Source organism: Melospiza melodia, chromosome 18, assembly GCF_035770615.1.
Source record: "Melospiza melodia melodia isolate bMelMel2 chromosome 18, bMelMel2.pri, whole genome shotgun sequence".
In the NCBI taxonomy this organism is placed as follows: Eukaryota; Metazoa; Chordata; class Aves; order Passeriformes; family Passerellidae; genus Melospiza; species Melospiza melodia.
Window position 1 is genome coordinate 3306974 of NC_086211.1, and position 11999 is coordinate 3318972.

The following is an 11999-nucleotide window of genomic DNA, read 5'->3' on the forward strand; positions in this document are numbered from 1 at the left end:
CCCAAACATCCCCAAAGGGAGTGAAGGGCCTGGGGCTCCTGCTTAGATTTTACCTCCTGCAAATTCCCGTTACAGCTGATGCTGCAAGGAGAAAATTGAAAGAGGAAGGTGCTGAGATGGCCCCTGTGCCTGTGAAACAGGGGATGTGGTCAGCACCTTTCCTTCTTCCCCTTGGGGAGCGGGAAGGGAAGGGAAAGGCAGTGCTTCAAAAAGCATCCATGATTTTAGTGCGAGGGTGATTCAAAGAGATTGTGATGGTTTCAGAAGTTTCTACCTCTCTTCTCATTGTCACAACAGCAGGAGGGAGAGAAGGGAGGTCTGAGCACATGACAGAGTGAGAGATGGAAGAGCTGGCACTGAAGGGAATGTGCAGAAATCCAAGCTAAAACTCCAAGTCCAAAAATTCCCAGGAATATTTCTCCCTCTTTGACCCTCCTCTCCCCAAAATCATGGTAGGTGCCATCCCTGCGTGGGCACAAGGCTGTTGCAGTAGGGGAGCAGAGAGGGAAAGCAGAGCTCACACGTTGTCCCACAAGTGCAGCAATGCAAGCCCAGCCATATCAGCTGGTGAAGGGCAGGAGGATCCTCCCTCAGATAGTTTTGTCCAGAGTCGGTGTGAGCCAGGCACCAAGGACAAGCAGGGAGAGATGAAGCAAAACATGGGAACTTGGGAGCTTGTGATGTCTGCCCCAAGGTAACATGACAGCCAGGGAGCTTTTTGCTTGGTTCCCCTTTCTTTCCTCTCAGCTCTTGCAACATCCCAGAAGAGATGGGAAGAGAGCCCCAGCCACGGGCAGGGAGGTGGCCTGGCCCCTCACACGGTGGTGAATATGGTGACTGGCTGGTGGCTTTGCTGTCAAGGTGTCTTCAGCCTGGGAGGAAGTGGTGGCACCCAGCCATGTGCTGGAGGCCACATCCTGCCATCCCACCGAGGCCAGACCTCGCTGCCCCTGAAGCCAGGAGACACGAGGCCGTGCTGCTGCCCTCCGGATGCTGGCAGATTGATTGCCTTCTGATCCAGTCCAATAATCAAGAGTAATTGCCTGGCAGTTCCCTCCCTGCCTAATGGGCTGTCTCCCATCGTGGCTCCCCAGGCTGGCTCCACCCAGCCTGCTCACAGAGATGCAGCAGAGCACCGCATCCCCCACAACTCATGCACGCCCCATCCATGTGCCCAATACCCCCACAAACCCTGGTGGCCTCTCCACCTGGCCCTGACCTGATATTCTCCATCCCAAACCCAGTGTTGGGCTTTTCCTGCTTTATCAGCACATTGGTGGACCACGCTTCCCAGCTGCAAGGGCCATCAGCTCTACCCATGCCTTGTGGCTCCCCTTATTTGACGTATAATCTTCTAATTAATAATCAGCCTTTTCAAAGTGGAATGCAAACATTAATTAATTCTCCGTGAGGCAGGTAATTAACAGCCATGACTCCCATTTTACTGCCAGGGAATCTGCAAGAGAGAGATCTTGCACGATCCACATCGAGGCGACAGAGGAATGACCGGGCAAAGGCAGCTCTGCTCCAGCCTGGCCCTGCAGGAACCCGAGGCTGGGTCCCCTTCCACTGAGGGCTTCCTGGGGGGACTCTCCTGGGCTATCTCTTCTTTATCACTCTGGCCATCTCCACATGGAGGGGATGGCACAATCCCAAAGTGGCCTGGCAGGACACGTCCATCACTGTGGCCATCTCCACATGGTGGGGATGGCCTGGTCCCAAAGTGGCCTGGCAGGACACCATGGCCACCTCTGCCATGGCTCTGGGGTGGCCCAGAAAATCCCACAGCTCTCCTGTCCCTCTGTACCACCCCCTCCAAAGCACCCACCTGGGTGCAGCTGTGGTGCTGAATTTTGGGGATCTTCACCAGGACAAGGCACCCCTTGGGGAAGGGGATGCCATCCAAAGGGAGTTTCTCTTGTATTCCCATCCCTGCCTGGTGTCCCATTGCCTCCCATCCCCCCAGGTAATTGCAAATCTCCATCTCAACAAGCTTTTGCAGGTTCCTCCTGCTGCTCTCCTCCTTTGTTCATCCCACAGCAGGAGTAATGAAGGGGGGGGAATAATGCCTGGGTCCCCTTCAGTGAGACCCATATGGGCAGTGTGGGGAGGGAGCCTCATCCTCAGTGTGATTTCTGCAGCTCCCTTATGACAAAGAGCTTGCTGGTGTGGCCTGCAAGACCTTGACTGCAGGCCTGGCTCCTGCCTCTATGATGCTGGACAAGGGGTACTCCATTTTTGAGCCTTTTTTTCCCCCGAGATTTTTTTTTTTTAACCTGTCACTACAGTTTTCAAACGGCTGAGATTACACATCCAAGGTCCCCACACTCAAGTCTCTGTGCTTCCAGCCGGCAACAGATTGCGAGTGGCTGCTGCTACTTTACTTACAGGACTGCTTAATTAACTTGATTAATCAGCCCGTGTTCGCACAACACTCTGGAGACGCAGAGCCCTCTGGTTGCTGCTGCCTGCTGCTCTGCGGCCATTGCCCTCCCCTTTATTCCCGACCAGTGTCGGATGGTCACAGGCAAGAAGGGAATCGCAGAAAGGCAGACTGGGCTGGAGCAGCCACGTCTCCTACTCCAGCAAGGTTTGGAGCAGAGAATAGAAACAAATATTGCTCAAATCTGACCAAACCACTGCTCCCGTGGTGTGCCCTGGCAGCACGGGGCAGGATGGAGAGCAGGGACCAGGCTCCCCTGTTTGACTCGATGCCTGAGCCAGCGGAGCGTTCCCGTCTCCCCGGTCCCGCTGCCACCGTAGACACACGGGCTTTAACAGTGCCCGGCGGCGCCGGCGGCGTTCCCGGTTGCCCGGGCGGGTCCAAGGGCCGAGGGCCTGGTGGCGGCCGGCAGGAGCCTGTCGCCGCCGCTTGCTGACATCAGCAGTGAACTTGGCCCCGCGTCCCGCTGCTCCCGCTCCCGGCCGGGGTCACCGGTGCCCGCCCGGCCCAGGGGTGCAGGTGACGGGCGCTCCACGTGCCCCGCGCCGGGCAGCGCCACGGGCGGGCCGAGCAGCACCCCCGGGACCCCGCACCGCGCCCGCGTACCCCCTTCCCTCAGGGGGCTGCATCCGCCCGGCTCCCACAGACAGGGGGGGCGAGCGGGCCGGGACCCCCACCCGCGGGGCTTTGTGTGAGGGCTGGCGTGGGGGGGCTGCACGGGGACAGCGCGGAGCGCGGCGGGCACGGGCAGGGCCCGGTCCCCGGAGCAGCGCAGGGACCGGGGGGCCGCGCCCCCGCCTCGGCCCCGCTCGCTTCCCCCCCACCCCAATATTTTCCCCCCTGTCGGGGCGGCAGGGCGGGGCGAGGCCTAGGGGGCGTGGTCAGGCGTGGCCAATCGGAGCGGCGCACTCCGAAAGTTTCCTTTTATGGCGAGGCGGCGGCGGCGGCGGCCCGATATAAAGCGCGCGCGGGCGGCGGGCGGGAGCCGCCGCGAGCTCTGCCTGCCCTCACCGCGCGCGCGCCCCGCTCCCGCCGCCGCCTCGCGCCCGCCCCGGCTCCGACCGCGCCAACTCCCCAAAGGTGAGAGCGGGACCGCGACAACGGGGAATAGGGCAGTAATAATATTAACGGGAATAGTAACGAGCCGGTGTTGTTAAGGATCTCGGTGTGATCGGGGTTGTTGGGACACGGCGCGCCCTTTGTGCGCTGGCGGGGTGGCGGCCCCGTAGCGCGCTGCCGCGTTGTCAGGGATAGAGACGCAGCTCGCGGTTTAAGGCCGGTTTCAGGGGTGATGTTTGCGGAGGGGGGTCGCGCCCCTGCCACCCGTGGGGCTAATCCGCCCCGTAAGAGGATTGCTGGTGCGGACGGGGGGAGCGGGTGGCTCGGCGAGGCTGCTGTGTCCCGGGAGCGGCGGCGCGGAAGGCGGGCGCGGGGCTTTGTCTGTTCCGCGGAGACGCCCGTGCCGGGGTCGGGGCCCGGGGGCGTTGTCCCCCGTGAGGAGGGGCGCGGCGCCCCCGCCTCGCACATAGGAATAATCGTGGTGGCTGTTGCTTGCGGGGAGGGGGCGGCGCCCCTACATGGGGCGAGGCTTTGGATGGGAACAATGCGGGGTTGGGGGGCGCAGGGGGGACCCCCCGTGTGCCCGGAGCGCAGGTGCAGGCGCGCTGCCCGCTCCGACTACACTTCCCAGGCTGCCCGTGCGGGGCGGCACATGTGCGGCAGCTGCTGCCGCCCCTCCGCCACCGGATTACACCGGAGCCGCCGGCGCTGAGCCTGGGCGGGCGGCAGTTGCGTAAGACGCTGGCTGTAATCCCGCCCGTGGTGCCGCCAGTCGATGGGGCAGAGCCCTGGTCACGCTTGACTAGTGAACTGGGCGTGGTGGCCAGCGCTTGTCGTTGTAGAGGCTGGCTGAGGCTTTGGGGGCAGTGCAGAGGGGGCGAATCCCGCTGGCTGTGCCTGGCACACGGCGGGCACCGGGCGTTACCCCCTAGGCTGGGTGGGCGCGCCAAGCCGCGCTGACTGGCGCATGGCGGGGCTCTGAGGAGAACACCGGGCGTGACCGGCGGGGCCGTGCGGAGGTGTTGAGCCCCGGCGGCCGGCTCAAGGTGGGGCACCGGGCGTGACCGGCGGGGCTGTGCGGAGGCATCGAGCCCCGCTGGGCGGGACGCGGCGGGGCGCTGGGGTGTGGCGGCCACGCCCGCCCGCTCCGGGGAGTGGCCGCCGCCGCCGTTCCCCCGACAGCCGGTGGCGGGCGAGGCGCGGCGCGCTCCATCCATTGCCTTTTATGGTAATAATGCGAGAGGGCGCAGGGACTTCCTTTGTCCCAAATCCGCGCAGTGCCGAAATCTGGGAGGCGTCGCCCCCTCTAGCGGGCACCGGGCGAAGCGGAGCGGCGCCGGCAGGAAGGAAATGGGTGGGGAAGGCCTTGGCGGCATCGCCTGCGCTTCCCGCCATCGCCTCCCCTGCCCGCCTGCCGCCGCGGGACGGGGCTCGCCCTGTCAGCGGGGATGCTCATGTCTCCTTCTCTCCTCTCCTCCCGCAGCCAGCCATGGATGACGATATTGCCGCGCTTGTTGTTGACAATGGTTCCGGTATGTGCAAGGCCGGTTTCGCCGGGGACGATGCCCCCCGTGCTGTCTTCCCATCCATCGTGGGTCGCCCCAGACATCAGGTAGGTGGCTGGTTGTGCTTATTGTCTAACAAAAGAGAGGAGTTTAGGTGGCAAGAAGCACTTTTATTTAGCTTTGTACCTTGAGAGGCCTGTGCACTGCAGCACAGCTGGTGGGGAATCCAGCCTCCTGCAGAGCCTTTGTGCAGTGTGTGTGTCACAGCAGCTGACTGGATGCCTTTCCTGATATGTGACAGCAGAGGGATAATAATTGGAGACTCAGCTTTAAATGAAGGGAGTTATCCACTCTTCAGCTGTACTTACCACATGGTCTTTGTTCTGCAGGGTGTGATGGTTGGTATGGGTCAGAAAGACAGCTACGTTGGTGATGAAGCCCAGAGCAAAAGAGGTATCCTGACCCTGAAGTACCCCATTGAACACGGTATTGTCACCAACTGGGATGACATGGAGAAGATCTGGCATCACACTTTCTACAACGAGCTGAGAGTAGCCCCTGAGGAGCACCCTGTGCTGCTCACAGAGGCTCCCCTGAACCCCAAAGCCAACAGAGAGAAGATGACACAGGTGTGTAGAAGTTGTGGCTTGGAGCTACAGCAGATAATTGCTGCAGGCCAGCTCTCCTCTTCCATGTTGTCCTCTCTCCTCCTTCACCACTATTCTCCCTTTTTGCCATCTTTACAGGGTTTTCCTTTCCTGACCTGAGTCTCCTCTTTGCTGGACCTTGACAGGTTTTGTTTGCTCTTCTAAGCTGGCTTTCTCTGAGACTGAACTAGCAACTTGTCTAACTGCTGTTTCTGACTAGGCACACTAATCCATTTACAGCCCCCGAGTGACTGTACTGTAGATTATTTGGCATTTGTTTGTTCCTTGCTGTGATATGTGGATGGGTCTGTAGCAGTGGTGTCCCTGCCCAGGCTCTGACCTGGCAGGTGTGGGTGGAGACCAGGTGAGATAAGCATGGACTTTAAGGGGAAGCGTAGAGATGCCTCTTATCTAGGGGCAAAAGTAAAGACCATTTGCATGGACTTGGTGTGGGTGTGTAGGAAGAACCCTGTGTTTTGCTGTTGACTCAACCCCTCCTTTTCTCTCCCTAGATCATGTTTGAGACCTTCAACACCCCAGCCATGTATGTAGCCATCCAGGCTGTGCTGTCCCTGTATGCCTCTGGTCGCACCACTGGTATCGTGATGGACTCTGGTGATGGTGTTACCCACACTGTGCCCATCTACGAAGGCTATGCCCTCCCCCATGCCATCCTCCGTCTGGATCTGGCTGGCCGTGACCTGACGGACTACCTCATGAAGATCCTGACAGAGAGAGGCTACAGCTTCACCACCACGGCCGAGAGGGAAATCGTGCGTGACATCAAGGAGAAGCTGTGCTATGTCGCCCTGGATTTCGAGCAGGAGATGGCCACAGCTGCTTCTAGCTCTTCCCTGGAGAAGAGCTATGAACTCCCTGATGGCCAGGTCATCACCATTGGCAATGAGAGGTTCAGGTGCCCCGAGGCCCTGTTCCAGCCATCTTTCCTGGGTAAGTCAAGCTTTTCTAGGACACTCTGTTGCCCCTCAATGTGCCTTCTGTGAAGGGTGACCTGGTGACCATGACAGTGATGTACCATGTTTTATTTCTGTATCTGTAGCAAGGCTTGTGCTGCCCACCAGTCAGTCTCACACAGCTTAAAGCTGTTTGAAGGACTTGGGTCAGTAGAGCCTGAGGTTGAGTCTGTCCCAGCCATGGCTCTGTAGTTGGTTGCCTGTAGTATCCTCTTAAGCTTCCTTGACTTTGTCTGAGCCCTTGTTGACTTGCAACTTCTGTTTCCTCACAGGTATGGAGTCCTGTGGTATCCATGAAACTACCTTCAACTCCATCATGAAGTGTGATGTGGATATCCGTAAGGACCTGTATGCCAACACAGTGCTGTCTGGTGGTACCACAATGTACCCTGGCATTGCTGACAGGATGCAGAAGGAGATCACAGCCCTGGCACCCAGCACAATGAAAATCAAGGTAGGATGGAGTTGGGGGAACATCTCACCACCACTGTTGGGCTGAAATACGCAACATTAGTGGAGGGTGGAATGCTGGAGTTGTGCTCCAAAATACACAAACCATGTCTGTCTGGTAGTGCCTTAATGGCCTTGGGCTGAACAGGGTGGCACCCACCCAACTGCGTGAATAATGGGATTAGAGTAAAGACTGACTGCAGAGGAGGGAGGTGGGTGTGTGAGAGGTTGTGTCTTGATCCTGTTTGGACTCCATGGTATCTTGGCCAAGGTTAGATAGGGGAATTAGGCAGCTCCATCTTGCGGGGCTGTGCGTGGGCTGTGAGCGTAGTTTGATGCTGTGTCTGACTGGTTCCTCCTCTTCCCTGCAGATCATTGCCCCACCTGAGCGCAAATACTCTGTCTGGATCGGGGGCTCCATCCTGGCCTCCCTGTCCACCTTCCAGCAGATGTGGATCAGCAAGCAGGAGTACGATGAATCCGGACCCTCCATTGTCCACCGCAAATGCTTCTAAACCGGACTGTTTCCAACACCCACACCCTTGTGATGAAATGAAACCCATAAATGCGCATAAAACAAGACGAGATTGGCATGGCTTTATTTGTTTTTTTTTTGGCGCTTGACTCAGGATTAAAAAACTGGAACGGTGAAGGTGTCAGCAACAGTCTTAAAATGAAACATGTCGGAGCGAACGCCCCCAAAGTTCTACAATGCATCTGAGGACTTTGATTGTACATTTTTTTTTGGTTTTTTTAATAGTCATTCCAAATATTATAATGCATTGTTACAGGAAGTTACTCGCCTCTGTGAAGGCAAAGCCCAGCTCGGAGGGAGTCCACCAGTTACAGCTGGTGTTAGGTTATAATTGCTTGTCTGTAAATTATGTAACCCGACAAGTGTCTTTTTGTATCTTTCCGCCTTAAACACAAAATACACTTGATCCTTTTTCTCTTCGATTTGTCAAGCAAGCAGCCTGTGTTCCCCAGTGATAGATGTGAATGAAGGCTTTACAGTCCCCCCACAGGGTCTAGAAGTGGTGCCAGTATGTGGGGGAGGGAGGGGCTACCTGTACACTGACTTAAGACCAGTTGAAATAAAAGTGCACACCATAGAGGCTTGACTGGTGTTGGTTGTTTGTTTTCTTTCTTCTCACGCCATTTTTTGACAGTTGCTCCCTGCTGGGATCTCACCCTGCCAGGCTGCACAGCTCTGCTATCGGGCTGGGGGTGCTGGTGCTTTGGGGCACGAGGCAGATGGCTCTGGGTGATACGGGAGGGGTAGAACTGAGCCTGCCAAACCTGTGGGTCTCCAAGGTTGGTGTGGGCTGGTGTTCTGCAGATATTGCCAGTGTGTGCAACAGCTGCTCGAGGAGCTGGGCTTAATGGGGAATTCACCTACATCTTCCGAAATGTTGCTCTGTGTGTCTCCCTCCTCAGTGTTTTATGGCTCATGCTGCACTGATAGAAAGCAAGTGGGGTGTGCTGATCCCATAACAAAGCCAAAGCAGCTGCTTTGTCCCTCCACCAAGGCTCCTTTGTCTGGTCTCAGCTCTACATGGGGCAGTGTCTCTGCTTCTCCCTGCTCCAGGTGCCAGAGCTTGCCTGTCCTGCTCCCAGTTTGCCCTGGGAGGGAGGCTTGGGTTCAGGTGGGGAGACTCATACCCTGGCTGGGTGTGGAGCAGCTTCCAGGTGAAAGCAAGAGAAAGTCTTGTGAAGTGCAAAAAATTGACTTCAGAGAGCAGAGTGTTACATGGGTGGGGCTGGGAAAAGGTGCAGGAGGAAGAAGGAAGCTTTGGCAGGGTGAGTGACACAGCTGCAGTGCTGGTACCTGCCTCCAGCCCAGCCTTGGCCAGGAAGGTTTTGGGCTTACTGACCCTCTATCCATCCTTTGAGCTTCCAAACCCTCTCTGAAGCTTCAGCCTTGTTTGATCAACTTTGCTGGTTTTGTGGGAAAGAGAGGGGTGACCCTCACAAAGCTGGGACCCTGTTGGGTACAGTGATGTCCCCAAGTCCCCAGAGCTGGAGTCACATCTGTGGAAAGGAAACAAGATTGAGGCTACTGGGTCAGGAACAGGAAAAGCTGAGCCAGGTAACTCTGTTGCCAGCTCCAGGAGACCAGACCTGGGAGCGTATTCAGGAGTGAAGCTTCCCAAGGCTCTGCCACCCTCGCCTGCCTTTGAAGAGCTAATGTCTGTGATTGTGTCATGCTCGAAGCAGATGAAAGGCAGGGAACAGGCTCTAGTTCCTCTTTAATCCTCTGCCTGGCTGCTGCTGCTCTGGCATCGTACCCTGCTCAGGGTGGACCTGCTGGTTTCTGCCCTTCATCTCCCCAGGCTCCCTCCTGGGTGCAGTGGGAGCCTGGCAGGACTGGAGGTGCAGACACTGGGCTGAGCTGGTGAGTACTGGAAACACCAGTTTGCAAGAGAGGAGGTGAAACTGGTTGGAGTAAGGCCCAAACTGGGCTTATAACCTGGGGAAATGGGGTGAGGAAGAGGCAATGGCAGCTCCTGGGGAGGGAGTTGGTGGGAGCAGGGTAGGAAAAAGGCCAGCAGCCAAGAAGAGATGACAGCAATAGGGAAATGGGGTGCCTTTCTTCAGCCTCTTCTGAAATGGTCACTGATGGCTGTGGGAAAATGTACTGAGACACAAAGAATAGAAGAAACTGGAGGTGGTGAGAAACCAGTGAGCAGCAAAATGCTTGGGGCTGAGGGCAGCTCAGGTGAGCAGAGGTGTGGGCACAGGGAGACTGGTGTAGAGCTGCTGGACACAGGACAATCAGGATGATTTTCATATTCCACAGCCAATGGAGGTATGCTGTTAATTAACACTTGACAGGGCTTTTTCTCCTTTCTTCCCATTTCACTTGCTGTTTGGGGTAACCAGCCCCTCAGTAAAATGAGGCTGAGCCTTCCACAGCCCTTCCCAATGCCTGTCCAGCGTGAGGCCATGGTGTGCACAGCCACACTGCAGGCTGCTCCAGCAAGGCTCCATTTATCCCTCCTCTGGGCCATTACATGCTGGAGAAAAGAATGTGGTGCCGGGCAGGGACAACTGCAAGCATTACTCACTGCTCCCAACTCCAGCGAGCACGGGGGAGCCCAGAGTGGCTTCCTCTCAAAAAAGTTGAGTGGTGAAAGAGAGGGGATTTTTTAAGCGCAGTTTCTCTGCCATGGAGTTTCAGAGGGCTCTATTCACTCCTCACTGTTTCACAGAGGTGAGCAATGCTGAGAGGCCTGTCAGGGAGGGCAGTAGATGAGCCATGTCCTGGCTTTGTTAGACTCAAAGGAGAAGCTGTGTAGGGAATAATCAGTGATCTATCTAGCACACAAATAGCCAGGGGTCGTGGGGAGACCAGAAGCTTTAATAAGTCCACCCACAGGCCAGGCTGAGTGTGTCCCCCTCTCTGGATCAGCCATGGTGATCCAGGATTCCTCAGGCTGCAGAGACAGCAGGACTTGGCTCTAGATCTCTTCCAAGGCACCCAGCCCTTTCCTACCTCCCTGTAGCTGCCCCAGGAGAGATGGCTCAGCTCAAGAGAGCTGAGCAAACACGTTTTACTCCCTTTCTTCCCTCAGAGTTCCCAGCTTTCCCTCCTGCTGGAGACAGTCTCTGGCACTTCACCTGCAATTAGCTGATGACCTGGAAAGTCACCTCACTGAGCTGCTTATGGAATCAAGCCACCGCCGGGAATTAGTGATGTCCTTGGCAAAGGAGATGGTGGCAGCTCTCGGGATTTAGCCCTGAAGGGCCTCATTGTCTCTCAGCTGTGTCGGGGACAGTTGACCAGAAACGGTCCCTGGCTGGGGAGGGTCCTGTTCTCTCGTTAGTGAGCATGTGCTCCTCCAGGAGAGGTGCCAGCTGGCCGTGTGGAAAAATCCCAGGGAATCTCAGAGCATTCAAACTAAACTGGCCTCTTTGCAGAAGTCCCCTGGGAGGATGCAGAGCACAGCTTTAGAAAATGGCCATTCCAAGGTACCCATTCAGGGATGGGTCTGTGGCATTGGCTGTGCTCAGAGGAGGAGCAGCCTTGGTCCCTGAAGTTGTTCTTTGCAGGACTGCTGACCTGGAGCCTGCCCTGACTTGCATTATACCCATCTGTAATCCACTTTAGCAGGCCTTACAGTATTAAACCATATCAGGGATTGAGAATCACTTCCAGCAGTGGAACGAGCAATCCACCCAAGCATACCAAGTGCTGTGGCTGCTACAGCCCAGCTGGGCTTTAGTCAAGCTGACAAAAGCATGTTCAGGCTGTATCAATCTTAAGAAGAATCAGAGCAGAGAACTGAGACAAGACTTTCCAGAGAATAAAACCATAAAATCCCCAGGACAGGCTGGCCTTGAACGTTAAGATATTTTGTTTTAAAATACCTTGATAGTGGTAATAATTTGTTTGCCCTTCTGGACAGGGACAGCATGATATGTGCCTTGCCTTGTTTGGGCTAGGAAAATGTGTATTGGTTGTGAGACGACCAAAAGTCTACCCACATGAAGAGCATTCCTGAAGTGAGGCACAGCAAGGAGCGTTTCCTCTATCACTGTCTGGCCACCTCCCAGGGCCATGAAGAGAAATGCCAGAATTCAGTGTAGATTCTCAATTCCTTCCTCCTTTACTGCCCAGTTCTGCCTCATGTTCAACCTCTGTGTGTGATCTGCACTGACACACTGCTCATTTATTTGGTGGATCACAAGTCCAAATGCAGCTCCTCTTACAAAGCCTTGTTTCTCCTCAGTTCCACCCTCTGTTCCCAGTCCTTATTTAGGGCTGTCAGCTGCTCTGTGGTTGCTGTACACCCCGGGGCTGGAGGGAGCCCATGGCCACTCTAAACTCCAGCTGCTCCAGCCACCCTGGCTCTCTGGGCAGGGCCTTCCCTCTGCCTTTGGGACTCACTGATGGTTTTAATCATTTGCATTGGAAATG

The 11999-nt window shown here is 56.4% G+C and overlaps 1 protein-coding gene across 1 annotated transcript; it reads left to right on the forward strand.

The window, feature by feature from the left end:
* Positions 1 to 3438: 3438 nt before the first annotated feature.
* ACTB (actin beta) lies at positions 3439 to 8199 on the forward strand. Its single transcript, XM_063171716.1, has 6 exons — positions 3439 to 3523; positions 4986 to 5114; positions 5397 to 5636; positions 6167 to 6605; positions 6901 to 7082; positions 7450 to 8199. The coding sequence occupies exons 2-6, from the start codon at positions 4992 to 4994 to the stop codon at positions 7591 to 7593; spliced, it is 1128 nt and encodes a 375-aa protein (XP_063027786.1). The 5' UTR covers positions 3439 to 3523; positions 4986 to 4991; the 3' UTR covers positions 7594 to 8199.
* Positions 8200 to 11999: the final 3800 nt, after the last annotated feature.